The sequence below is a fragment of the Coregonus clupeaformis genome, chromosome 28 (genome assembly GCF_020615455.1).
Source record: "Coregonus clupeaformis isolate EN_2021a chromosome 28, ASM2061545v1, whole genome shotgun sequence".
NCBI lineage: Eukaryota > Metazoa > Chordata > Actinopteri > Salmoniformes > Salmonidae > Coregonus > Coregonus clupeaformis.
The window spans coordinates 22,782,996-22,810,282 of NC_059219.1; the positions used below are offsets into that span (position 1 = coordinate 22,782,996).

Here is a 27,287-nt window from a genome sequence, read left to right on the forward strand (position 1 = left end):
AAACGTATGATCTCTGTAATTGCAAACAAAGGTTTCTGTACCAAATATTAAGTTCTGCTTTTCTGATGTATCAAATACTTATGTCATGCAATAAAATGCAAATGAATTACTTAAATCATACAATGTGATTTTCCATCTCTCACAGTTGAAGTGTACATATAATAAAAATTACAGACCTCTACATGCTTTGTAAGTAGGAAAACCTGCAAAATCGGCAGTGTATCAAATACTTGTTCTCCCCACTGTATGTGCCCTCCTCCTCTCACCTGTTCCCTTCGCTTGTGGATTTCAATGCTCAACACATCAGCTGTATGTGACCAGGCGAAAAAACCTTTCCAAGCCAAACCGTATCATAACCGCTACACACCGCCTAGATCGTTGTCACCATATTAGCTAAAGTAACGCCATAGTCAACATAGCTAATAGAACTAACGCGTTAGTAAACCCGCTACAATCATGCAGTAACTTTACAGCGTAGTCAGTAAGCAGTTTAGCACTTACACCGTCGGGGCCCGGAGGCAATAAATTAGTAAAACCAAAAGCTTACCTTGACTTGGAAGAGTTCCAGTGTTGTGTTGGAAAGTCATAGCCAGCTAGCTAACATAGTATCCCTGTGTTTGAGTAAGCTAAACTAGCTAGCTGCTTTTGCTAGCTAAGTAAGTGAAACTGAAGAAAAAATGACACTCTTGCTTCTCCTTCATTTTGGAAGAAATGTATTTATTCAAAACTGTTCAACTATTGTCTTTCTCTCTCTTTTAGTGAACTACTCACCACATTTTATGCACTGCAGTAATAAATAGCTGTAGCTTATGCTTTCAGTACTAGATTCATTCTCTGATCCTTTGATTGGGTGGACAACATGTCAGTTTATGCTGCAAGAGCTCTGATAGGTTGGAGGACATCCCCCGGGAAGGTGTCATAATTACTGTGTAAGTCTATGGAAGGGGGTGAGAACCATGAGCCTCCTAGGTTTTGTATTGAAGTCAATGTACCTAGAGGAGGACTGGAGTTAGCTGTCCTCCGGCTACACAATGGCGATACCCTACACAGTGCTGTTGAGGCTACCTTCAATGCAAAACAGTGTATTTTAATAAATTATTTGGTGACTTGAATCTATTTAGTATCGTTTTATCTAAAAATGATAACTTTTTAAATGTTTAAAAATATATATTTTATAAAATTCACTGAGGAGGATGGTCCTCCCCTTCCTCTTCAGAGGAGCCTCCACTGGTCCATTCTTGTCCAAAGGTTGCTACCGGCTGCTAAGCTAGGTGTCCCATCCCTTCCAGGTTTTCATGCAAGTATAAAGGATTTATACTCCAGTCTAGTTGGTGGCGGTAATGCAACATTTATTGGATGCCAACCGCCGTTAAACCTCATCGAAGAAGAAGAAGAAAAACGCTAGGCAGAATCAGAGAGAGGTTTCAACCAACATTTATTTGATAAAGCGAACAGCTAGACTTTCATAACCATTGCTAATATGTCAAAACTACAGTTGTTGAATGTGTTTGTTACCGAGCGTTTGTCGGCGGCTGCTGTGGAGATATTCGGGCGCCGTAGAGAAGACCATAGCAGAGTATCAGGAAGAAATCAGCCGTTCAGCAGAGGAGAACGAGCGTCTACGCAGGCTGTTGGATTTGGTTAGCAAACCAGAGATAAAGCTACACAGAGCAGGTTTGTACCAAATACAGTTGTTGTAACGAGATTTGACTAATAGACTAGATTCATGTTTTTTTGTTTTTTTATTTAACTGTTATTTTATCAGGGAGTCGGTTCACGTGCAGGGTTGCCAGGTCTTGCAAAAATGTATAGGACAATGACTACTCAACATGCCCACAAGGCCTGAAAACTAGCCCCAATTTTTGGGGGGCTCAGTAAGAGAGGAGTTGCCATGTTTATCCAATAAACCCTTTTTCCATAACGTTATCGAGCGAATTAAGAAGGAATATCGGCGTAACTACGTAAGAATGAAAATTAGGTTTTCCATCAAAATAATAATTATTGCGAGCTAACGTGATGTATTCGAGAAATTTGAACATGTCGCAAGAGAAAAGATAAATTGCCATTATTAAACTCGCCAGATCATTTTCCATCAATGGATGCCGATTTAACTCGTTTGACTGCTATGATTGTAAATAAATCGCATTTGCGCATGTGTATAGCTATAGATAAATCCTACAGGAGAGTTTGAGTGATGAAAGTTGGACAGAGGATCGAAATCTGCGCAAGAAACACTTGGACGAACTTCAAAAAACGAATGTTAGGCTATTTTCTGGCAATTGTGTCCTTATGTACCATACTACAAACCGTTATAAAAGGCCTAGTTGCGAGATTGGCTTGTCATTGTATAGGCATAGGCTACTGACTAACATCTGGGTTTATGATTGTAATTAAACATTGCCATGGTTTGGTTAGCTAGATGCAGGTAGCCTATAGCCCCTGATAGGCCTAAATCTAATTTCAGGTAGCCAAGGCAAGATGTATGGTGAACTATTTAGCAGCTTGCTTAGTTCAAATGGACAGAATAATTTATTCAACAAATAGTGAGGCGATTTCGAGGTAAGAAGTGCTTGTGTTGCCCAATAGCCTGCTGGAATAGGCTACTAAGGATGGGGTCGTAATTTCAATCACTGAATCAAATATGAATAATATGGATATGAACTAATATGCTTGTCAACAACAGCCACTGTTTTTATTTTTTTCCTGTAGCCTATTCTGACTGACTTAAATCAATCTAATGCATTCTAACAACAGCTGATCCGCAATTGCGATAGAGCTGTGAGATCACAATTTAGAACTTCCAATTTAATTAACTAAACATGGGCATTAATAATTGCATAATAACAAGGCTACATCATCAATAAACTGAAGTTATAGGCTATTTATTAAATCTGTTTGCCAGCTCCAGATAGGTTACACAAGTGGCACAAATCGATTTGCAGTGACTCCAGGTAGGCTACACAAGAGGCACAAATTGATTTGAAATGACTCCAGTGATATCTTAATTTCAACATATTTTTTGTATCAAATGGTAGGAGGCTATAGTAGCCTACAATGGCATAGAAATTAGTAGTCTACTTGGTGGCCAACAGATGCCAATGTGTTATTCTCCACATTTAATGTCAGTTTTTTTATTGTGGACTTTTCCCCGCGAGGGAGTTCCCTAACTGCCATTTCAAATGTCCACTCGCGCAGCGCTTGAGACTCAATAACTGCTGCTCACCCCCTTCCGGCCCTCCCCCTCCCCACCACTCACAAAGCAACAGCCTCCCTCACTGCCTGATAGTCAGCAGCAGCAGGGCACAGTAAAATATATATATATAAAAAAAAAGAGAGAAATGCGATGGCGGCCGCAGTGCAATTTAAAAGTAGGCCAAAAACCTGCAGGCCAAAAACCTGCAGCCCGCGACCAATTTACCCGCAACATCGTTTTCAAAGTAGCACAATTTTCCGGGAAAACCACGGGCATGGCAACCCTGTTCATGTGACACGTTGTGATATGTTAAAGGCAGAGGCAATACGGACACGCCTGGTTCCTAAATTGATGACGTATGTCGCGCAGTTGAGAGTCGAGTGGAGAGGAATGGATTCGGTTGAGTTAGTTCAGTCAGTCGTCCTGGTGAGACTAGTTTATACTGTCTAGCTGTCAACAACAGCATCATTCGGCTAGTTAAAACGTGTAAAAGTGATATTTATTTCGATTGGCGAGGGAGAAATAACTTATAGTATTGGTCACCAATTGGATATCACCATGATATGCCAATTAGCTAACGACGAACTCGATCCGTTGGAATACTGCGTTACTTGCGCTTATTTCAAAGAGCACACCGTAGGCCACGCCCCCAGTGGACATCGCTAGGCATGTTGCAGTGGGACACGTTTTAATACAAAGAAAAGCCTCTCAATTTAAAATGGATCCACCGTGGTTCTGTGTAGCCTAAGTTATGCTAATATATTTTAGACCAGTGTATTGCAGGTAATTTCATCTGACTTCAGTAAAATATATTTGAGTAGTAACCAGGGTAACAACAATGAGTCCCAAACAGTTTCTGAGGCTTTTCTTTGTATTAAAATGTGTCCCCGTGCAGCATGCCTATCTCTGCCCACTGGAGCGTGGTTTACTGAGCGCTCTTTGAAATAAGCGCTCCTAAGCCATATTCCAACGGATCAAGTTCTCACCATACCTTCGTGGATGAACAGTGCAGCCGTATTGTAATTCCCACTGGGCAGCAGTTGCTTCACCGGGCATCTGTATCACATGTCCCTGGCGGTAGCTACTTGGTCAATTTGTTCCATCCCAGTTGATTATATTTCAAGTAGGTTGGCAGCCTACACAATAAATAATGTGTAATATTGGTAGTAACCATCTGGATGTCACCGTGATGCAGTCTACTGCTCAAATGGGGAGAGTTTGCGCGCTGCAACACAACAACACAGGGCACAGTGTGTCCTTCAGTCCTGCTTGCTGAGCACTGCTGTCCTGCAGTAGGGAGAAGGAAGTAGCTAGACAGTGTAGCCAATTGCCAATATCAGGCCAAGGTGACAGCTAAAGCACATTTATTGTAGTGATTTTCACCGAAAATGTACAACTGCAGCAACGTCAAAAAAAATAAAAAAATATGAACAATGGACAATTACTCCGATTAAAAATGGAATGAATCTGGAACAATTTTCCAAGTCCCAACTTCAGCAAACAAGTTTCAAATTCTCGACAGGTCACGTGGGTACAGTAAGGGTGTGGCATGACTGTATACATCTTTGATATTAAGCATCTCAATCACATCGCGTGAGTTCGCATAGGTTGTTTGGTGACCCGTTACTAAACCAAATCCATTCATCCCCACTCAACTCTCGCTGCACGACATACGTCATCAATTTTGGGTACCAGGCGTGTCCGGATAGCCTCCTCCCATGCTAAAGAGATTTGTCTCTTCCTCGATCGTCACTAGATACCCCAGCCACAAAGTCATAAATATCTCCTATTTCTAAAATGTCTCTTCTTAAAACGTGATTTTAAACTTAACCCTAACCACACTGCTAACCTTATGCCTAATCTTACATTTTGACTTTGTGGCTGTGGAAACCCTTCCTCTCTGGCTATACGCACCCTTGGATGAAACTCTGGTTTGCCAACATTGCTTTGTTAAATCATGTGCTGGGGGCTAACCAAAATCTAAAACTGACCCTTACCTTAACCCTAACCCTGAACTTAAACTAATTTAACTAATTTCTGAAATAAAATATAGTTTTGCAGATCAGGAGTGTCCGTATAGCCTTTTCCGTGCTGTATAGTGTAGACTAGTCAAGAAAATATATTTATTTTTGAGCACAGAGAGGCCTTCCAAACAACATTTCAGATATTTTATTAAAGCTGGAATATGTAACTTTTTGGGCGACCTGACCAAATTCACATAGAAATGTGAGTTATAGACCTGTCATTCTCATTGAAAGCAAGTCTAAGAGGCGGTAGAGCTGTTCTATGCGCACTTTCTATGCTTTCCGTTTTTGCGTCTTTTACTTTCGGTTTTGTACACCAGCTTCAAACAGCTGAAAATAACATAATTTTGGTGATGGAAAATATATTTCACAGCGGTTTAGATGGTACAATGATTCACTACTACTTGCTTGTTTTGTCACAAAGAATGTTAGCAACCAGGAAATTACGGAGCGATTTCTGCATAGTGCACCATTTAAGATATTTTTTCCCCCTCCAGACTTCCAGCTACTCACTCCTGCAGTTCCCCCTGAGCAGCAGAACTGTAAGCAGGAGTGGAGCCCCAGTCTGGGGCAAGAGGACCCAGAACCCACACAGATTAAAGAGGAACAACAGGAGCTCAGACTCAGTCAGGAGGACTCACCTCAGCCCTCACATCTTTACCAAATCCAAATTGTGGATGACGGAGAGAGGGGTATTCTACCTATCATCATAACTGAAGAGATCAAAACAGAACCTGATGGAGAGGGCTACAAAGTACCAGAACCAACCAGTGATCAGCCCCTCTCAGTTCATCCAGACTGCTCTGCTGCAGTGGAGAAACCATATAGGTGTCAACAATGTGACAAAAGCTTTACACGTAAGGGACACTTGACCATCCATTCAAAGATACACACAGGAGAGAAATCTTATCTGTGCAAACAATGTGGCAAAAGCTTCATCCAGAAGGGCGACTTGGACAGACATACAAGGGTACACACAGGAGATAATCCATATCAGTGCAAACAATGTGGCAAAATGTTTAACCAGAAAGGAAGCTTGACCATCCATTCAAGGATACACACAGGGGCAAAACCTTATCAGTGCAAAGACTGTGACAAATCCTTCAACCAGAAGATGGAATTGATATTGCATATGAGAGTTCACACAGGGGAGAGACCATATAATTGTCCTGTATGCAAGAAAAGTTACATGGCATTAAGCTATTTAAGACTTCATCAGCGTGTTCACACCGGGGAGAAACCTTACCAGTGCAAAGAATGTGGCAAATGCTTTGGTTATAAAGGAAGCTTGAAGTCTCATATGAGCACTCACACAAAAGCTTCAGCCTGAAGTGAGAACAACAAATGATTACTCACGTGCATTTCTTGTTACATCCAACTTGTAAATAATTTGATGTTCTATTTTCTGGCACTTGACAACAAAACAAATGTAGTTATGTGTGTGGAGTGAAAAACATCAGTATCAGATTTGTAAGCTCATTTTAGCGCTCACTATTTTCGGATACCTACCGGCCAGGACAATGAGGGAATTTGACTGCTGGCCCGGGTGAAAAGTGATTGCATCCGTTTTGAAACCAGGCTGCCTCACAGGCGTGAGCCACTCCTCCCTCACTGTGTTTGCCCGGTCACATGACAGGCCATAGCCCGGTGCACCACGGTTCAACCTAATCGAACTCCCTCACTGCTGGCTTCAGGAAGCCCTCATTGTTGTGTCTACCACAGAGCACACATTTGGATATCTAAACAACAGGAGTCCTTGTCCAAACTTTTGACTGGTACTCTATGTATGTATATATACAGTACCAGTCAAAAGTTTGGACACACCTACTCATTCCAGGGTTTTTCTTTATTTCTTACAATTTTCTATGTTGTAGAATAATAGTGAAGACATCAAAACAATGAAATAACACATATGGAAACATGTAGTAACCAAAAAAAGTGTTAAACAAATCAAAATATATTTTATATTTGAGATTCTTCAAAGTAGCCACCCTTTGCCTTGATGACAGATTTGCACACTTTTGACATTCTCTCAACCAGCTTCATGAGGTAGTCACCTGGAATGCATTTCAATTAACAGGTGTGCTTTTTTAAAAGTTAATTTGTAGAATTTCCTTCCTTAATGCATTTGAAACAATCAGTTGTTTTGTGACAAGGTAGGGGTGGTATACAGATACGCCATCACATCTGGTTTGGGCTCAGTGGGACTATCATTTGTTTTCAACAGGACAATGACCTAACACATCTCCAGGCTGTGGAAGGGCTATTTTACCAAGAAGGAGAGTGATGGGGTGACCTGGCCTCTAGAATCCCCCGACCTCAACCCAATTGAGATGGTTTAGGATGAGTCGGACCCCAGAGTGAAGGAAAAGCAGCCAACAAGTGCTCAGCATACACTACCGTTCGAAAGTTTGGGGTCACTTAGAAATGTCCTTGTTTTCCATGAAAACATACATGAAATTAGTTTGAATAGGAAATATAGCTAAATAAATAGGAAATGTAGTCATTGACAAGGTTTTAAATAATAATTGTGTCCTTCAAACTTTGCTTTCGTCAAATAATTCTCAATTTGCAGCAATTACAGCCGTGCAGACCTTTGGCGTTTTAGTTGTCAATTTGTTGAGGTAATCTGAAGAGATGTCACCCCATGCTTTCTGAAGCACCTCCCCCAAGTTGGATTGGCTTGATGGGCTCTTCTTACGGTCAAGCTGCTCCCACAACAGCTCAATAGGGTTGAGATCCGGTGACTGTGCTGGCCACTCCATTATAGACATAATACCAGCTGACTGCTTCTTCCCTAAATAGTTATTGCATAGTTTGGAGCTGTGCTTTGGGTCATTGTCTAGTTGTAGGAGGAAATTGGCTCCGATCAAGCGCCATCCACAGGGTATGACATGGCGTTGCAAAATGGAGTGATAGGCTTCCTTCTTCAAGATCCCTTTTACCCTGTACAAATCTCCCACTTTACCACCACCAAAGCACCCCCAGACCATCACATTGCCTCCACCATGCTTGACAGATGGCATCAAGCACTCCTCCAGCATCTTTTCATTTGGTCTGTGTCTCACAAATGTTCTTCTTTGTGATCCGAACACCTCAAACTTCGATTTGTCTGTCCATAACACTTTTTTCCAATCTTCCTCTGTCCAGTGTCTATGTTCTTTTGCCCATCTTAATCTTTTTATTGGCCAGTCTGAGATATGGCTTTTTCTTTGCAACTCTGCCTAGAAGGTCAGCATCCCGGAGTCGCCACTTCACTGTTGACGTTAAGACTGGTGTTTTGAGGGTACTATTTAATGAAGCTGCCAATTGAGGACCTGTGAGGCGTCTGTTTCTCAAACTAGACACTAATGTATTTGTCCTCTTGCTCTGTTGTGCATCGGGGCCTCCCACTCTTCTTTCTATTCTGGTTAGAGCCAGTTTGCGCTGTTCTGTGAAGGGAGTAGTACACAGCGTTGTACGAGATCTTCAGTTTCTTGGCAATTTCTCGCATGGAATAGCCTTCATTTCTCAGAACAAGAATAGACTGACGAGTTTCAGAAGAAAGTTATTTGTTTCTGGCCATTTTGAGCCTGTAATCGAACCCACAATTGCTGATGCTCCAGATACTCAACTAGTCTCAAGAAGGCCCGTTTTATTGCTTCTTTAATCAGCACAACAGTTTTCAGCTGTGCTAACATAATTGCAAAAGGGTTTTCTAATGATCAATTAGCCTTTTAAAATGATAAACTAGGATTAGCAAACACAACGTGTCATTGGAACACAGGACTGATGGTTGCTGATAATGGGCCTCTGTACACCCATGTAGATATTCCGTTAAAAATCAGCCGTTTCCAGCTACAATAGCCATTAACAATGTCTACACTGTATTTCTGATCAATTTGATGTTATTTTAATGGACAAAACATTTGCATTTCTTTCGAAAACAAGGACATTTCTAAGTGACCCCAAACTTTTGAACGGGAGTGTATGTGGGAACTCCTTCAAGACTATTGGGAAAGCATTCCAGGTGAAGCTGGTTGAGAGAATGCCAAGAGTGTGCAAAGCTGTCATCAAGGCAATGGGTGGCTGTTTAAAGAATCTCAAATATAAAATATATTTTGATTTGTTGAACAGTTTTTTTGGTGTTTTTCATGTGTTATTTCATAGTTTTTATGTCTTCACTATTATTCTACAATGTAGAAAATAGTAAAAAATAAAGAAAAATCCTGGAATGAGTAGGTGTGTCCAAACTTTTGACTGGTGCTGTGTGAATGTATATATATACAGTGGGGAGAACAAGTATTTGAAACACTGCCGATTTTGCAGGTTTTCCTACTTACAAAGCATGTATAGGTCTGTAATTTTTATCATAGGTACACTTCAACTGTGAGAGACGGACTCTAAAACAAAAATCCAGAAAATCACATTGTATGATTTTTAAGTAATTCATTTGCATTTATTGCATGACATAAGTATTTGATACATCAGAAAAGCAGAACTTAATATTTGGTACAGAAACCTTTGTTTGCAATTACAGAGATCATAAGTTTCCTGTAGGTCTTGACCAGGTTTGCACACACTGCAGCAGGGATTTTGGCCCACTCCTCCATACAGACCTTCTCCAGATCCTTCAGGTTTCCCAAAGAATGATGTTTCCACCTCCATGCTTCACGGTTGGGATGGTGTTCTTGGGGTTGTACTCATCCTTCTTCTTCCTCCAAACACGGCGAGGGGAGTTTAGACCAAAAAGCTCTATTTTTGTCTCATCAGACCACATGACCTTCTCCCATTCCTCCTCTGGATCATCCATATGGTCATTGGCAAACTTCAGACGGGCCTGGACATGTGCTGGCTTGAGCAGGGGGACATTGCGTGCGCTGCAGGATTTTAATCCATGACGGCGTAGTGTGTTACTAATGGTTTTCTTTGAGACTGTGGTCCCAGCTCTCTTCAGGTCATTGACCAGGTCCTGCCGTGTAGTTCTGGGCTGATCCCTCACCTTCCTCATGATCATTGATGCCCCACGAGGTGAGATCTTGCATGGAGCCCCAGACCGAGGGTGATTGACCGTCATCTTGAACTTCTTCTATTTTCTAATAATTGCGCCAACAGTTGTTGCCTTCTCACCAAGCTGCTTGCCTATTGTCCTGTAGCCCATCCCAGCCTTGTGCAGGTCTACAATTTTATCCCTGATGTCCTTACACAGCTCTCTGGTCTTGGCCATTGTGGAGAGGTTGGAGTCTGTTTGAGTGTGTGGACAGGTGTCTTTTATACAGGTAACGAGTTCAAACAGGTGCAGTTAATACAGGTAATGAGTGGAGAACAGGAGGGCTTCTTAAAGAAAAACTAACAGGTCTGTGAGAGCCGGAATTCTTACTGGTTGGTAGGTGATCAAATACTTATGTCATGCAATAAAATGCAAATTAATTACTTAAAAATCATACAATGTGATTTTCTGGATTTTTGTTTTAGATTCCGTCTCTCACAGTTGAAGTGTACCTATGATAAAAATTACAGACCTCTACATGCTTTGTAAGTAGGAAAACCTGCAAAATCGGCAGTGTATCAAATACTTGTTCTCCCCACTGTATGTATATATATATATATATATATATATATATATATATATATATATATACACACACTTTTTATTTTATTATTTTATATATATATATATAATGGACAACAACACTTATGATCCTACTTCCAGCTTATACATACTATATACATTTTACGGACACAGTATATTTTACAATAGTTATCTTTTGTTTGTTTTTAGTCCCATCCTTCAGCTATCCTCAACCCCTCCCATCTATCTCTGAAGACCATCCAGTTTTGATTTCTATTTGCCATATATTTTCCAACTGTGCTGTTTCACAAAAGTTCTGAACCAATATACTTTTTACGGACACAGTATATTTTACATTAGTTAGCTTGATATTTTAAGTCCCACCCTTCAGCTCCACTCAACCCCTCTCCTCTCATCTATCTCTGAACACCATCCAGTTTGATTTCTATTTGCCATATTTTTTAACTGTGCTGTGATGTTTCAGAAAAGTTCTGAAACTTTATATTCTCATAGTTTCTAAAGATTTTAAATAAAAGTAAAAATTTTGCTAAGAGTATTATTATATTATTGATCATTTTAAACATTTTTTTGTTTTTGTTTTACATTTTAAACATTTCAAAACATTTTAGACATTTAGCAGACAGACAATTGATCGATTGACTATGACTTTTAAAATCACCCGGCAGTGCTATTTCCAGAGTTAACTCCAGGTAAATGTTGCAACTCTTCAGCCATTCCTGAACCTGTGACCAAAAACAAGCTACATATGGACAGTACCAAAACAAATTATCTAATGATTCCTGTCTCTTCACAGCAAAATCTGCAGAGCTGGGATGGTTGTATCCCCCATATATATAACATTCTATTGGTTGCAAGAATTTTGTATAATAATTTAAATTGAAAAACACAAAGTTTTGAATCCGGTGTCGTTTTGTGTATCAGTTCATAAACCATGTGCCATGGAATCGGTACATCGAACATCTCTTGCCAATTATTTTGCAATCTATATGGCACAGCTGTCAATTTTTTGGTCCTGAAATCAAACTGGTATACATTTTTATTTATCACAATTTTCTTTAACCAATTTTGGTCTTTAATGTAGGGCCGACAGACAAGTTCCTTATTGTTGTAATGTTTGTTCTGTCTTTTCTGGTGGATTAAACTGAAATTGCAACCAACTTTCTATGGCTTGTTTTAAAAATAGCGATATTTTGGAGATTATTTCATTTTCAAATAACCGAAAGTGAGAGGTTGTAATCTGAATAAAGGATAAAAAGGCCATTCTTGAATATGGGGTGAGACATTCTTAGTATTCTGCAAGAGAACCAGTTCGGATTTAAGTATAACTTTTGTATGACTGAAGCCTTTAGTGAAAGGTCTAATGCTTTAATATTTAATCATTTCTGCCCTCAGAGTTCATATTCATTATATAAATAGGCCTGTTTAATTTTGTCTGGTTTACCGTTCCAAATAAAATGGAATATTTTTTGCTCATATAACAAGTCGCTAGTTGTAGGCCATAAGCAAACTGGGATATGATTTAAGAGTTAATCTGTGATTTTTCCACAAATAGACAGGTATTTTCCTTTCCATGGTTGCAAGATCTTATCTATTTTTGCTAACTTTCTATTCAAATGTATTGTAGTGAGATCATTTATTTATTTCGGGATATGAATACTGAGTATGTCCACTTCACCGTCAGACCATTGTTTTGGGTAAACTACACAGTAATGTAAACGTTGTATTTACTGGTGATCCAATACATAATATAGTACATTTATCATAATTTGGTTGTAATCCAGAGAGGTTAGACAAATTATCTAGATCCTCTATGAGGCTGTGGAGGGATCCAAATTGTAGATTTAAAAGAAAACATTAATCATCAGCGTACAATGACACCTTTTGTTTTTAAGCCCTGGATTTCTAGCCCCTTGATTATTATTGTTAGATCTGATTTTAATAGCTAACATTTCGATGGCCATAATAAATCAAATCAAATGTTATTTGTCACATGCGCTGAATACAACAGATGTAGACCTTACAGTGAAATGCTTACTTACAAGCCCTTAACCAACAATGCAGTTTTAAGAAAGAATACCAAAAGAAATCACACAAAAATACAATATAAAATAATACGCATAAGAGACGGGTAACAGCAACATGTACAAAATAAGTTACAAACAAGGTGAAAAAACACACAAAATAGCACGGATGGTTAAGAGTCCACAAAACGGCAGCCATCCCCTCCGGCTCCATCATAACAGCAATAGATATGCCGATAGTGGACAATCTTGTTTTACTCCTCTTGACAGTTTAATACTTTCTGAGAAGCAGCCATTATTTACTATTTTACACATACAGTGAGGGAAAAAAGTATTTGATACCCTGCTGATTTTGTACGTTTGACCACTGACAAAGACATGATCAGTCTATAATTTTAATGGTATGTTTATTTGAACAGTGAGAGACAGAATAACAACAAAAAAATCTAGAAAAACGCATGTCAAAAATGTTATAAATTGATTTGCATTTTAATGAGGGAAATAAGTATTTGACCCCTCTGTAAAACATGACTTGGTGGCAAAACCCTTGTTGGCAATCAGAGGTCAGACGTTTCTTGTAGTTGGCCACCAGGTTTGCACACATCTCAGGAGGGATTTTGTCCCACTCCTCTTTGCAGATCTTCTCCAAGTCATTAAGGTTTCGAGGCTGACGTTTGGCAACTCGAACCTTCAGCTCCCTCCACAGATTTTCAATGGGATTAAGGTCTGGAGACTGGCTAGGCCACTCCAGGACCTTAATGTGCTTCTTCTTGAGCCACTCCTTTGTTGCCTTGGCCGTGTGTTTTGGGTCATTGTCATGCTGGAATACCCATCCACGACCCATTTTCAATGCCCTGGCTGAGGGAAGGAGGTTCTCACCCAAGATTTGACGGTACATGGCCCCGTCCATCGTCCCTTTGATGCGGTGAAGTTGTCCTGTCCCCTTAGCAGAAAAACACCCCCAAAGCATAATGTTTCCACCTCCATGTTTGACGGTGGGGATGGTGTTCTTGGGGTCATTGGCAGCATTCCTCCTCCTCCAAACACGGCGAGTTGAGTTGATGCCAAAGAGCTCGATTTTGGTCTCATCTGACCACAACACTTTCACCCAGTTCTCCTCTGAATCATTCAGATGTTAATTGGCTAACTTCAGACGGGCCTGTATATGTGCTTTCTTGAGCAGGGGGACCTTGTGGGCGCTGCAGGATTTCAGTCCTTCACGGTGTAGTGTGTTACCAATTGTTTTATTGGTGACTATGGTCCCAGCTGCCTTGAGATCATTGACAAGATCCTCCCGTGTAGTTCTGGACTGATTCCTCACCGTTCTCATGATCATTGCAACTCCACGAGGTGAGATCTTGCATGGATCCCCAGGCAGTGGGAGATTGACAGTTATTTTGTGTTTCTTCCATTTGCGAATAATCGCACCAACTGTTGTCACCTTCTCACCAAGCTGCTTGGCGATGGTCTTGTAGCCCATTCCAGCCTTGTGTAGGTCTACAATCTTGTCCCTGACATCTTTGGAGAGCTCTTTGGTCTTGGCCATGGTGGAGAGTTTGGAATCTGATTGATTGATTGCTTCTGTGGACAGGTGTCTTTTATACAGGTAACAAGCTGAGATTAGGAGCACTCCCTTTAAGAGTGTGCTCCTATTCTCAGCTCATTACCTGTGTAAAAAACACCTGGGAGCCAGAAATCTTTCTGATTGAGAGGGGGTCAAATACTTATTTCCCTCATTAAAATGCAAATCAATTTATAACATTTTTGACATGCGTTTTTCTGGATTTTTTTTTTGTTATTCTGTCTCTCACTGTTCAAATAAACCTACCATTAAAATTATAGACTGGTCATGTCTTTGTCAGTGGGCAAACGTACAAAATCAGCAGGGGATCAAATACTTTTTCCCCCTCACTGTAGGGTTACTATACATAACTTTAACCAATTGTATAAGAGATTCTCCAAAATTGAAATATTCCAGGCATTTATATATACATTCCAATCGAACATAGAGTTCTATTGTTTCCAGTACTTGTCTTATATTAAAAGAAACGTCCTCTCACTGTCAACTGCGTTTATTTTCAGCAAACTTAACATGTGTAAATATTTGTATGAACATAACAAGATTCAACAACTGAGACATACACTGAACAAGTTCCACAGACATGTGACTAACATAAATTGAATAATGTGTCCCTGAACAAAGGGGGGCGGTCAAAATCAAAAGTAACAGTCAGTATCTGGTGTGGCCACCAGCTGCATTAAGTACTGCAGTGCATCTCCTCATGGACTGCACCAGATTTGCCAGTTCTTGCTGTGAGATGTTACCCCACTCTTCCACCAAGGCACCTGCAAGTTCCCGAACATTTCTGGAGGAATGGCCCTAGCCCTCACCCTCCGATCCAACAGGTCCCAGAAGTGCTCAATGGGATTGAGATCCGGGCTCTTCACTGGCCATGGCAGAACACTGACATTCCTGTCTTGCAGGAAATCACGCACAGAACGAGCAGTATGGCTGGTGGCATTGTCATGCTGGAGGGTCATGTCAGGATGAGCCTGCAGGAAGGGTACCACATGAGGGAGGAGGATGTCTTCCCTGTAACGCACAGCGTTGAGATTGCCTGCAATGATACCAAGCTCAGTCCGATGATGCTGTGACACACCGCCCCAAACCATGACGGACCCTCCACCTCCAAATCGATCCCGCTCCAGAGTACAGGCCTCGGTGTAACGCTCATTCCTTCGATGATAAACGCGAATCCGACCATCACCCCTGGTGAGACAAAACTGCGACTTGTCAGTGAAGAGCACTTTTTGCCAGTCCTGTCTGGTCCAGCGACGGTGGGTTTGTGCCCATAGGTGACGTTGTTGCCAGTGATGTCTGGTGAGGACCTGCCTTACAACAGGCCTACAAGCCCTCAGTCCAGCCTCTCTCAGCCTATTGCGGACAGTCTGAGCACTGATGGAGGGATTGTGCGTTCCTGATGTAACTCGGGCAGTTGTTGTTGCCATCCTGTACCTGTCCCGCAGGTGTGATGTTCGGATGTACCCATCCTGTGCAAGTGTTGTTACACGTGGTCTGCCACTGCAAGGACGATCAGTTGTCCGTCCTGTCTCCCTGTAGCGCTGTCTTAGGTGTCTCACAGTACGGACATTGCAATTTATTTCACTGGCCACATCTGCAGTCCTCATGCCTCCTTGCAGCATGCCTAAGGCACATTCACGCAGATGAGCAGGGACCCTGGGCATCTTTCTTTTGGTGTTTTTCAGAGTCAGTAGAAAGGCCTCTTTAGTGTCCTAAGTTTTCATAACTGTGACCTTAATTGCCTACCATCTGGAAGCTGTTAGTGTCTTAACGCCCGTTCCACTGGTGCATGTTCATTAATTGTTTATGATTAATTGAACAAGCATAGGAAACAGTTATTTTTCTGCTGAGTTTATTATATCCAATGTATCGTCCATGTAAAAAACATATCTGATTAGAATGAATAATATCCAACAATACCTTTTTAATTCTATGCACTATGCATTTTGCGTAGTGTAAGGGGCCTCCAATTTCTTTAATGGGCTGGATCTTTACATTTACCACTTGGGTCCTGTTTCAGTAATAATTAAATCAGACTGTCTTGTTGAGTATCTGATAATCTACCATTTTTATAGGAGCGGTTAAAACATGCTAATAACGGTACTCTGAGTACATCAAAAAAGGTTTGGTATTATGTATGTCTTAGTAAAGTTGTTTTTTCAATGGATGTCATAGTGGTGTGGGCAGTCATAAAAAATATTCACGCGAGTAGACCAGTGATTGGCCAGCTCATCCTCCTCTAGAACGCTGATTGGCCAGCTCATCCTCAGGAGTATGACATCATACTCAATGGCAATCATTTTTAAACGGTCCGTTTGAGATAAAAGTTTGAGGTGGGTTTTTTAAAGTGTTTTCTCTCCAATTTATGCTTTGGCCACATACGAGTATATGACGAGTCAACAACATTATTTGGGTATGAGTTAACAGAATATGAACTTTCAAAAGTTCGGTTTTTCACTGGACAGTTACTGTAATACATCCTCTCTATCAGCTCTATTCCCTGCCTCCTACCCCCAACCCTATCCTGAACTGTAAGGGGAATGCAAGAATATCTGGGCCCGTATTCATAAAGCGTCTCACATGAGTGCGGATCTAGGATCAGATCGCCCCTGTCCAGTCATTATAATCTAAAAGGCAAAACTGATCCTGTATCAGCGCTCCTACTCTGAGACGCTTTGTGACTATTGGCCCTTACCTAGCTACAGATTGGTTATGTCACATTATCTGGCGTACAAAGATTTTTGGTGTCCATTACTGGCCGTTACAGGAAAGCCCCACACAAACTGCCTCCATTGATTTTTTTAACTAACCTGTTCTTGTCAATACTTTCTTCGTTCTCGATTCGGTGAACATTTCTTAGAAATGTCAATTTCCAGTTTCAGGTGATTCTACAAAAACAAGTGAAAACTCAGAAAGATATTAAATCCATGGTTTCTATCGTGCAAGGAGGTGCCTCGCCATCTTAGCTGCCGCACATCTAGCAACTAGTCGTTTCTATGCGAAGCATCAACGGCCACGTGTAGAAGTAGATGCCAGCGTGTTACACAGTGTGACCAAAACAAAGATCTACACACATGCAAGAGGCATATCTCACTCTCTACAAAACATGGATGTAGTATCTTTCTGAATTTTCGCTGCTGAGAACAGGTTAGTTGAAAAATCTATGGCGGTGGCTTCTTTCGGGCATTCCTGGAACGCCCAGTAATGGACATAAAAAATAACCAGCATTCATAACCATCATCAATATGTGCAAACTACAGTTGTTGAATGTGTTCGTCACCGAGCGTTTGTCGGCGGCTGCTGTGGAGATATTCTGGGCTGTGGCGAAGACCATAGCAGAGTATCAGGAAGAGATCTGCCGTTCAGCAGAGGAGAACCAAGGTTATGTATGTAACCACGGTTATGTGAGCTATTGGATCCCTCCAATATGGTATCCTGCAATAAGGTATCCTTCCGTGCAGCAGGATACATTCCGAGGAAGGATTTCAAATTAGTCCTGTGTACCGGGTAGTGCTGAGGCTGCGGCTGAACGCCCTTAAATAGCTGCCGCCACACTACTTCCACCTCGTGTCCTTTTTCGAGGTGCCGTAGATCACCGACAAAGAGGATTGGAGTGATCCAATAGCTCACGTAACCATGGTTACATACGTAGCCTTCGTTTTGTAGCACTATATTGGATCACTCCAATATGGTATCATAATACCAGATGAATCTGTGAACTAAGGGCCAGAAAGAGAGCAAAGTGCTCAGGGCAGTCATAGTTGCTGTGTCCCTCCGTCCTCCCTCAGGGAAGCGGAAGCAACACCCAGCGCAGCCGTCCCGACCTCATTGGCGGGAGTAACATTGACTCGATAGTACCTAGAAAAGGTGCTATACGATGCCCAACTGGCCGAGGTGAAAATGTAATTGAGGGAAACTCCTCAGAGCAGGGCCCACAATGTGGCTACTCCTCTAGTAGAATGTGCCACTACAGTAGACGGCAGACGCCAGCTGGCCAGCTGATATACTGTAGTAATATTGTCCACAATCCAATGTGAGAGTCTTTGTATCGATAGGCTCTGGCCCAGAACTCTCTCACTATAGTAAACGAATAGCCAATCAGACTGTCGTATTGCCTGTTTCTGTGTAAAGTAAGTGTCCAAGGTCCTGGCCGGGCACAGCACACACTTGGGGAAAAACACCCACCTCACCCGAAGCCGTGGGAGGGGCATACAGTGCATTTGGAAAGTATTCAGACCCCTTCCCTTTTTCCACATTTTGTTATGTTACAGCCTTACTCTAAAATTGATTAAATACATGTTTTCTTCATCAATCTACACACAATACCCCATAATGACAAAGCGAAAACAGGTTTTTAGAAATGTTGGCAAATTTATATAAATACATTTTAAATATAGCATATTAACATAAGTATTCAGACCCTTTGCTATGAGACTCGAAATTGAGCTCAGGTGCATCCTGTTTCCATTGATCATCCTTAACGATGTTTCTACAACTTCATTGGAGTCCACCTGTGGTGAATTCAATTGATTGGACAGGATTTGGAAAGGCACACACCTGTCTATATAAGGTCCCACAGTTGACAGTGCATGTCAGAGTGAAAACCAAGCTATGAGGTCGAAGGAATTGTCCGTAGAGCTCCGAGACAGGATTGTGTCGAGGCACAGATCTGGGTAAGGGTGCCAAAAAAATTCTGCAGCATTGAAGGTCCCGAAGAACACAGTGGCCTCAATCACTCTTAAATGGAAGAAGTTCGGAACCACCAAGACTTTCCTAGAGCTGGCCGCCCGGCCAAACTGAGTAATCAGGGGAGAAGGGCCTTGGTCAGGGAGGTGACCAAGAAGCCAATGGTCACTCTGTCAGAGCTCTAGAGTTCCTCTGTGGAGATGGGAGAACCTTCCAGAAGGACAACCATCTCTGCAGCACTCCACCAATCAGGTCTTTATGTGGCCAGACAGAAGCCACTCCTCAGTAAAAGGCACATGACAGCCCACTTGGAGTTTGCCAAAAGGCACCTAAAGGACTCTCAGACCATGAGAGACAAGATTCTCTGGTCTGATGAAACCAAGATTGAACTCTTTGGCCTGAATTCCAAGCATCACGTCTGGAGGAAACCTGGCACCATCCCTACGGTGAAGCATAGTGGTGGCAGCATCATGCTGTGGGGATGTTTTTCAGCGGCAGGGACTGGGAGACTAGTCAGGATCGAGGGGAAGATGAACGAAGCAAAGTACAGAGAGATCCTTGATGAAAACCTGCTCCGGAGTGCTCAGGACATCAGACTGGAGCGAAGGTTCAACGACCCTAAGCACACAGCCAAGACAATGCAGGAGTGGCTTCGGGACAAATCTCTAAATGTCCTTGAGTGGCCCAGCCAGAGCCCGGACATGAAACCGATCTAACATCTCTGGAGGGACTTGAAAATAGCTGTGCAGCGACGCTCCCCAGAGCTTGAGAGGCTGCAGAGAAGAATGGGAGAAATTCCCTAAATACAGGTGTGCCAAGCTTGTAGCGTCATACCCAAGATGACTCGAGGCTGTAATCACTGCCAAAGGTGCTTCAACCAAGTACTGAGTAAAGGGTCTGAATACTTATGTAAATGTGATATTTCAAATTTTCTAAAAACCTGTTTTTGCTTTGTCATTATGGGGTATTGTGTGTAGATTGATGAGGGGAAAAACAATTTAATCCATTTTAGAATATGGCCGTAATGTAACAAAATGTGGAAAAAGTCAAGGGATCTGAATACTTTCCGAATGCACTGTACAAGTTTTGCTCAAAGCAGCCAACCAAAGTAATGTAGTTAACGTAAGTTCAATCACAAAGGCTGGTCTGAGTGAATCTCCTCAGTTTCATTCAGTAGTACAACACAATTCACATTGCATTTTATCATGGGCATAGTGGTGGATGAGCTACCTTTTCTGGTAAATACAGGGCCGAGTGTTGTCACTGGGTTTCCGGTCCGCCAATCTGAAAGACAAAAAAAATATGTTTATTTTACTAGCTAGCTAAGTTGATGACTAAAACTATAAGATCTATAGTAAAATACCATAACCCACAGACCTGACTATAGCAACGGTAAAATAGACTGTGCTTTGGTCTATCTGCCCATCTAACATCCTACTATGTGGATGGGACATTTCTGCTGGGATGGAGGAATTATCTGGAATGCTCAACTAGATGATCAGGACAGTCTAGGTTACCATTTGCCCGAAGAGGTGAAGTATTGCAATGAGCTATATGACTACTTCTGATTCTAATTCTCAACAGGAAAATTAAAACCCTCAGCCATAAGGTCACTGAGGAGGACCAACAGTGATAGGGGGATCGACTGAAAGGGATGTAACATAAGGATTTTGGGCACTGGCCAGCAGACCACAATTTCTACATTCAGGTCCTAAATCTGTGGCATGCGATGTTTGTAAAGGCAAAATTTCAATACAAAGGTCACAACAGTCATTATGCTAGCGTACTGTATGCTGGTTTTCTTTTTACTTGTAAGGAGGGTAATGTGCATTGTACACGTAATTACAGTCGGTGGTTATCTATACTGAAAAAATATATAAACGCAACATGTAAAGTGTTGGTCCCATGTTTCATGAGCTGAAATAAAAGAGCCCTGAAATGTTCCATAGTCACAAAAAGGTTATTTCTCTCAAATGTTGTGCACACATTTGTTTACATCCCTGTTAGTGAGCATTTTTCCATTGCCAAGATAATCCATCCACCTGACAGGTGTGGCATATAAAGAAGCTGATTAAACAGCATGATCATTACACAGGTGCACCTTGTGCTGCGGAAAATAAAAGGCCACTAAAATGTGCAGTTTTGTCACACAACACAATGCCACAGATGTCTCAAGTTTAGAGAGAGCTTGCAATTGGCATGCTGACTACAGGAATGTCCACCAGAGCTGTTGCCAGAGAATTTAATGTTAATTTCTCTACCATAAGCCGACTCCAACTTCGTTTTAGAGAATTTGGCAGTACATCCAACCGGCCTCACAACCGCAGACCACGTGTAACCACGCCAGCCCAGGACCTCCACATCCGACTTCTTCACCTGCGGGATCGTCTGAGACCAGCCACCCGGACAGCTGATGAAACTGAGGAGTATTTCTGTCTGTAATAAAGCCCTTTTGTGGGGAAAAACTCATTCTGATTTGCTGGGCCTGGCTCCCCAGTGGGTGGGCCTGGCTCCCAAGCCAACCCATGCCTGCGCCCCTGCCCAGTCATGTGAAATCCATAGATTAGGCCTAATTTATTTATTTCAATTGACTGATTTCCTTATATGAACTGTAATTCAGTAAAATCGTTGAAATTGTTGCATGTTGCATTTATATTTTGTTCAATATAGCTAATTTTCATAAGCACCTAGCTAACCACAGACATCTGACCTAACCAAAATAGCTTGTTAGCAGCTTGCAAACAGGGCTTACCTCATCACACTGCTCCAGCGATGCACGTGTGCTTATCGGAGTAGTGGTTACAACCCGGTACATAGCACAGAACCATCCGTGCTTCTGATCGACGGAGAGACCTAAGGTTAGCTAGTTCGCTGCAAAGGCCAGAGGGTAATTAAAAAATTATAGTAATTTTAAAATGCTACGGTAGCTAGCTAGGTCATTTAAAAAATGGTAAGAAAAAAAGAAAGAATACACACGAGAAATACAGGATATCAACTAAAAAGGCTATAATATCTACTTGCCAGGTTACTTGTCGATGACTTTGCATGGAGAAATGTGCCTTGAGGGATGACGTCAAAGCTTGCGACAAGATGTGTAGTTCTGTATGATAGCCACATTAGCGTTTCATTTTTGTGGGGTTAATTACAGGTGAATATATAGATAAAAGTTACCTTGTCCGAGAGACATTTGGCGGTTATCAAAACGTCACGCCAGGGTAAGCCTACACGAAACACAGACCTTACATGAAGTAGTTCTAAAATCCCTGACGGAAAAACCATTTCCAGGTTTTACCGCTAGGTTGTCATAATACCCATAAAACCTTGAGGTCAAACAGGGAAATGATTCCAATTGATTTTCCACCTTTCATTTTTCCTATAGGGGATTTTAGAAACACATCAAATAAGGGCTGTGTTTCGTGTAGGCTTAACGTTTTGATAACTGTGTAAATATCTCTAGGACAAAGTGGTATATATATTCGCCTGTATTTACCCCACAAAAATTAAACACTAATTAGTTACTAACATGGCTTTTATTAAGAACTACAATTCCCTATGGGAAAAATGAATGGTGGAAAAACAATTGGAACCATTTCCCTGTTTGACCACTAGGTTTTATGGGTATAATGATACCGCCACTGTGGGGCTCTATATCAACTTTAATGAGAAGGTACTAAAAGACTAGGCAAAGGCATGAAAAAAAACGGTGTCTTGGGACCCACATTGAAACTGAGGGCAAACTCTGCTTAGTCCAGGTAATGTGGCTCAAAGATCTCGTTGTACCATAACAGAAAATATTTTGAAATATACTGACTGACAACAGTTAGAAATCTAAACTCAATTTGGTGTGAGGGTTGGGTCCAGTAACTGTTTTTTCCATTAAATGCTCCAAGACAGCAGGTGGCGCTAATGTAATGCAGTGTTTTCTTTTCACCGACCAGTTTATGTGAAATGAGAACACTGTCAATTGTTGTTCCAAGGTCGCTACACAGAATCAGAGAGAGGTTTCAAACAAGATTTCTTTGATAAAACGAACAGCTACACTTTCATAACCATTGCCAATATGTCCAAATTACAGTTGTTGAATGTATTCGTCACCGAGCGTTTATCGGCGGCTGCTGTGGAGATATTCGGGGTCGTGGAGAAGACTATAGCAGAGTATCAGGAAGAAATCTGCCGTTCAGCAGAGGAGAACGAGCGTCTACGGAGGCTGTTGGACATGGCTACCAAACCAGAGATATCGTTACACAGAGCAGGTTTGTTGTGAAATACAGTTGTACGAGATTTAATTTGTAGACTAATAGAATAGATTAATGTGGCACGTTGTGATATGCCAAAGGGGAGGAGAAGTGTGTAGCTTCATCCCAATATGGCGACTGGATTAAGGCGAGTGGAAAGGAGAGGGTATATCAAAAGCGCTCTGGTATAGGTTAGACGGTTTTGATTGGTGTTTTTTTCCCGTCGGTTTCTTACCATGCAACTCAACTACTTTATTGAGCTAAACGCAAGAGTTTGGATTTCTGTTTTTAAGCCAGAGGATGAGTCTGAGCATTGGTGGAAAAAGTACAAAATTGTCATACATGAGTAAAAGTAAAGATACCTTAATAGAAAATGACTCAAGTAAAAGTGAAAATCACCTAGTAAAATACTACTTGAGTAAAAGTTTAAAAGTATTTGGTTTTAAATATACTAAAAACAACCTAGTGGTCCTCTGTAGCTCAATTGGTAGAGCATGGCGCTTGTAACGCCAGGGTAGTGGGTTCGATCCCCGGGACCACCCATACGTAAAAATGTATGCACACATGACTGTAAGTCGCTTTGGATAAAAGCGTCTGCTAAATGGCATATTATTATTATTATTAAGAACCGCTGGGTCTCGAGGGACCCCCTTTAAGCAAAATTCTAACAGTGTAATTAATACATTTCATATATGCTATTACTAAAATAATCATTTGGTTGTGTTCTTGATGGTGTTAGGTAACATTAGAGAACGATCCCCCCATTTCAAATAACAAAATAGCATTTTCATTATTTTATGTTGATGTAGGCTATGTAAAAAGACAAATTCAACTGTTAAATCAATTTTATTTGTGGAGTGCCTTTGTTACAACTATGAAACAGAAACAATCTGCGCTGGAACATGGTAACAGCTTGATTTTCTTTACAAAATACTAGGGCTGGGTGATATGGCCAAAATATCATATCAAAGTATTTTTCAAATGTTGATGGTATTTGACGGTACTTTATGTTTTTGAATAATACAAGTTATACATTTGCTTTACGAGTAGTGTGTGACCCTAGGGTGGCAACACATACATTCCAAGTGATTTCAATGGGTCTTGCTCCATTCTGATTGTTTTATACTGTTCAATTAAACTTCAACCAAAACATTATTTCCTGCACTCATTTGAGATCATTTCCACACTGCCACATAGGGCTGCACGATATGGGCAAAAAATGGAGGACTTATTTTTAACCAAATGTTGCAATTGTGATTTGACTTGCGATTTAGATCAACACTTGGGTCAACTGTTGGAATCATGGACAAATAATGATTATTCTAATTATATAAATAGTGGCCACTTTGAATACAGTGTTGTTCGACATGACAACAAATGAAAATGCCAGGAAGGAGTTACTGTGACAGGGTAGGAACCAAAGTGATGGTCAGTGTTTCCTAGGGGACCCTATAATCTTTCTCTTAGCTACTTCATGTAGGTAACATATTCAAGCTTTGCCTATTCCTCTTTGATTTAGAAGATACTGTTGCACAAACAAAATGCTGATTTAGCCTACACCATCACTGGTATCAGGCTGTATAGCTAGCTACGTTTGCTCTGACTCAGTACATTACATTACATGTTTTTGTAGGTCAGAAGTGTCCGTATAGCCTTTTCTGTGCTGTAGTGTAGACTAGTCAACAAAATAGTATTCTTTTTGAGCACAGAGAGGCCTTCCAAACAAAATTACAGATATTTTATTAAGATAATACATTAAATAAATATTGATTGAATATATTTTTTCCCCTCCAGACTTCCAGCTACTCACTCCCACTGTTCCCCCTGAGCAGCAGGAGTGGAGCCCCAGTCTGGGGCAGGAGGACCCAGAACCCACACAGATTAAAGAGGAACAACAGGAGCTCAGACTCAGCCAGGAGGACCCACCTCAGCCCTCACATCTTTACCAAATCCAAACTGTGGATGACGGAGAGAGGGGTATTCTACCTATCATCATAACTGAAGAGATCAAAACAGAACCTGATGGAGAGGGCTACAAAGTACCAGAACCAACTAGTGATCAGCCCCTCTCAGTTCATCCAGACTTCTCTGCTGCAGTGGAGAAACCATATCAGTGTAAACAATGTGGCAACAGCTTCACACGTAAGGGACACTTGACCATCCATTCAAGGACACACACAGGAGAGAATCCCTATCAGTGCAAACAATGTGGCAAAAGGTTTAACCAGAAGAGCAACTTGACCATCCATACAAGGGTACACACAGGAGAGAGTCCCTATCAGTGCAAACAATGTGGCAAAATGTTTAACCAGAAGGGACACTTGACCGTCCATTCAAGGATACACACAGGGGAGAGACCATATGAGTGCAAAGACTGTGACAAAGCCTTCAACCAGAAGATAGAATTGACATTGCATATGAGAGCTCATACAGGGGAGAGACCATATATCTGTCCTGTATGCAAGAAAGGTTATATCGCATTAAGCTATTTAAGACTTCATCAGCGTGTTCACAAAGGGGAGAAACCTTACCAGTGCAAATAATTTGGCAAATGCTTTGGTTATAAAGGAAGCTTGAAGTCTCATATGAGCACTCACACAAAAGCTTCAGCCTGAAGTGAGAACAACAAATGATTACTCGCATTGTGAATTTCTTGTTACATCTAACTTGTAAATAATTAGGTTCTATTTCCTACCACTTGACAACAAAACAAATGTACAGTGGGGAAAAAAAGTATTTAGTCAGCCACCAAAAGTTCTCCCACTTAAAAAGATGAGAGAGGCCTGTAATTTTCATCATAGGTACATGTCAACTATGACAGACAAATTGAGGAGAAAAAATCCAGAAAATCACATTGTAGGATTTTTAATGAATTTATTTGCAATATATGGTGAAAAATAAGTATTTGGTCACCTACAAACAAGCAAGATTTCTGGCTCTCACAGACCTGTAACTTCTTCTTTAAGAGGCTCCTCTGTCCTCCACTCGTTACCTGTATTAATGGCACCTGTTTGAACTTGGTATCAGTATAAAAGACACCTGTCCACAACCTCAAACAGTCACACTCCAAACTCCACTATGGCCAAGACCAAAGAGCTGTCAAAGGACACCAGAAACAAAATTGTAGACCTGCACCAGGCTGGGAAGACTGCATCTGCAATAGGTAAGCAGCTTGGTTTGAAGAAATCAACTGTGGGAGCAATTATTAGGAAATGGAAGACATACAAGACCACTGATAATCTCCCTCGATCTGGGACACCATGCAAGATCTCACCCCGTGGGGTCAAAATGATCACAAGAACGGTGAGCAAAAATCCCAGAACCACACGGGGGGACCTAGTGAATGACCTGCAGAGAGCTGGGACCAAAGTAACAAAGCCTACCATCAGTAACACACTACGCCGCCAGGGACTCAAATCCTGCAGTGCCAGACGTGTCCAGGCCCGTCTGAAATTTGCTAGAGTGCATTTGGATGATCCAGAAGAGGATTGGGAGAATGTCATATGGTCAGATGAAACCAAAATAGAACTTTTTGGTAAAAACTAAACTCGTCGTGTTTGGAGGACAAAGAATGCTGAGTTGCATCCAAAGAACACCATACCTACTGTGAAGCATGGGGGGTGGAAACATCATGCTTTGGGGCTGTTTTTCTGCAAAGGGACCAGGACGACTGATCCGTGTAAAGGAAAGAATGAATGGGGCCATGTATCGTGAGATTTTGAGTGAAAACCTCCTTCCATCAGCAAGGGCATTGAAGATGAAACGTGGCTGGGTCTTTCAGCATGACAATGATCCCAAACACACCGCCCGGGCAACGAAGGAGTGGCTTCGTAAGAAGCATTTCAAGGTCCTGGAGTGGCCTAGCCAGTCTCCAGATCTCAACCCCATAGAAAATCTTTGGAGGGAGTTGAAAGTCCGTGTTGCCCAGCGACAGCCCCAAAACATCACTGCTCTAGAGGAGAACTGCATGGAGG

The 27,287-nt window shown here is 41.5% G+C and overlaps 2 protein-coding genes across 3 annotated transcripts; both read left to right on the forward strand.

Annotated features, from left to right (window-relative positions):
- The first annotated feature begins 1,357 nt into the window (after nucleotides 1–1,357).
- Nucleotides 1,358–26,093, forward strand: LOC121543320 (zinc finger protein 239). Of its 2 annotated transcripts, XM_041853114.2 has the most exons (4): nucleotides 1,358–1,674; nucleotides 5,715–6,548; nucleotides 20,611–20,615; nucleotides 25,935–26,093. In XM_041853114.2, the coding sequence occupies exons 1-2, from the start codon at nucleotides 1,503–1,505 to the stop codon at nucleotides 6,545–6,547; spliced, it is 1,005 nt and encodes a 334-aa protein (XP_041709048.2). In that variant the 5' UTR covers nucleotides 1,358–1,502; the 3' UTR covers nucleotide 6,548; nucleotides 20,611–20,615; nucleotides 25,935–26,093. The 2 variants fall into 2 exon arrangements, with proteins under 2 accessions (XP_041709048.2, XP_041709047.2); XM_041853113.2 differs by lacking the exons at nucleotides 20,611–20,615; nucleotides 25,935–26,093 and having other exon boundaries at nucleotides 1,359–1,674; nucleotides 5,715–7,049.
- LOC121543322 (zinc finger protein 239-like) lies at nucleotides 23,028–25,941 on the forward strand. The gene is made up of 2 exons (XM_041853116.2): nucleotides 23,028–23,331; nucleotides 25,108–25,941. Exons 1-2 carry the CDS (start codon nucleotides 23,139–23,141, stop codon nucleotides 25,854–25,856), a joined length of 942 nt encoding a protein of 313 aa, XP_041709050.2. The 5' UTR covers nucleotides 23,028–23,138; the 3' UTR covers nucleotides 25,857–25,941.
- Nucleotides 26,094–27,287: the final 1,194 nt, after the last annotated feature.

What these genes read in the sequence shown, in the direction of transcription:
- LOC121543320 (XM_041853114.2), top strand. Translation starts at nt 1,503, where the DNA reads ATGTGTTTGTTACCGAGCGTTTGTCGGCGGCTGCTGTGGAGATATTCG. An exon ending in GATAAAGCTACACAGAGCAG is followed by an intron (nt 1,675 to 5,714) that starts GTTTGTACCAAA and finishes TTCCCCCTCCAG; the next exon opens with ACTTCCAGCTACTCACTCCT.
- LOC121543322 (XM_041853116.2), top strand. Translation starts at nt 23,139, where the DNA reads ATGTCCAAATTACAGTTGTTGAATGTATTCGTCACCGAGCGTTTATCG. An exon ending in GATATCGTTACACAGAGCAG is followed by an intron (nt 23,332 to 25,107) that starts GTTTGTTGTGAA and finishes TTTCCCCTCCAG; the next exon opens with ACTTCCAGCTACTCACTCCC.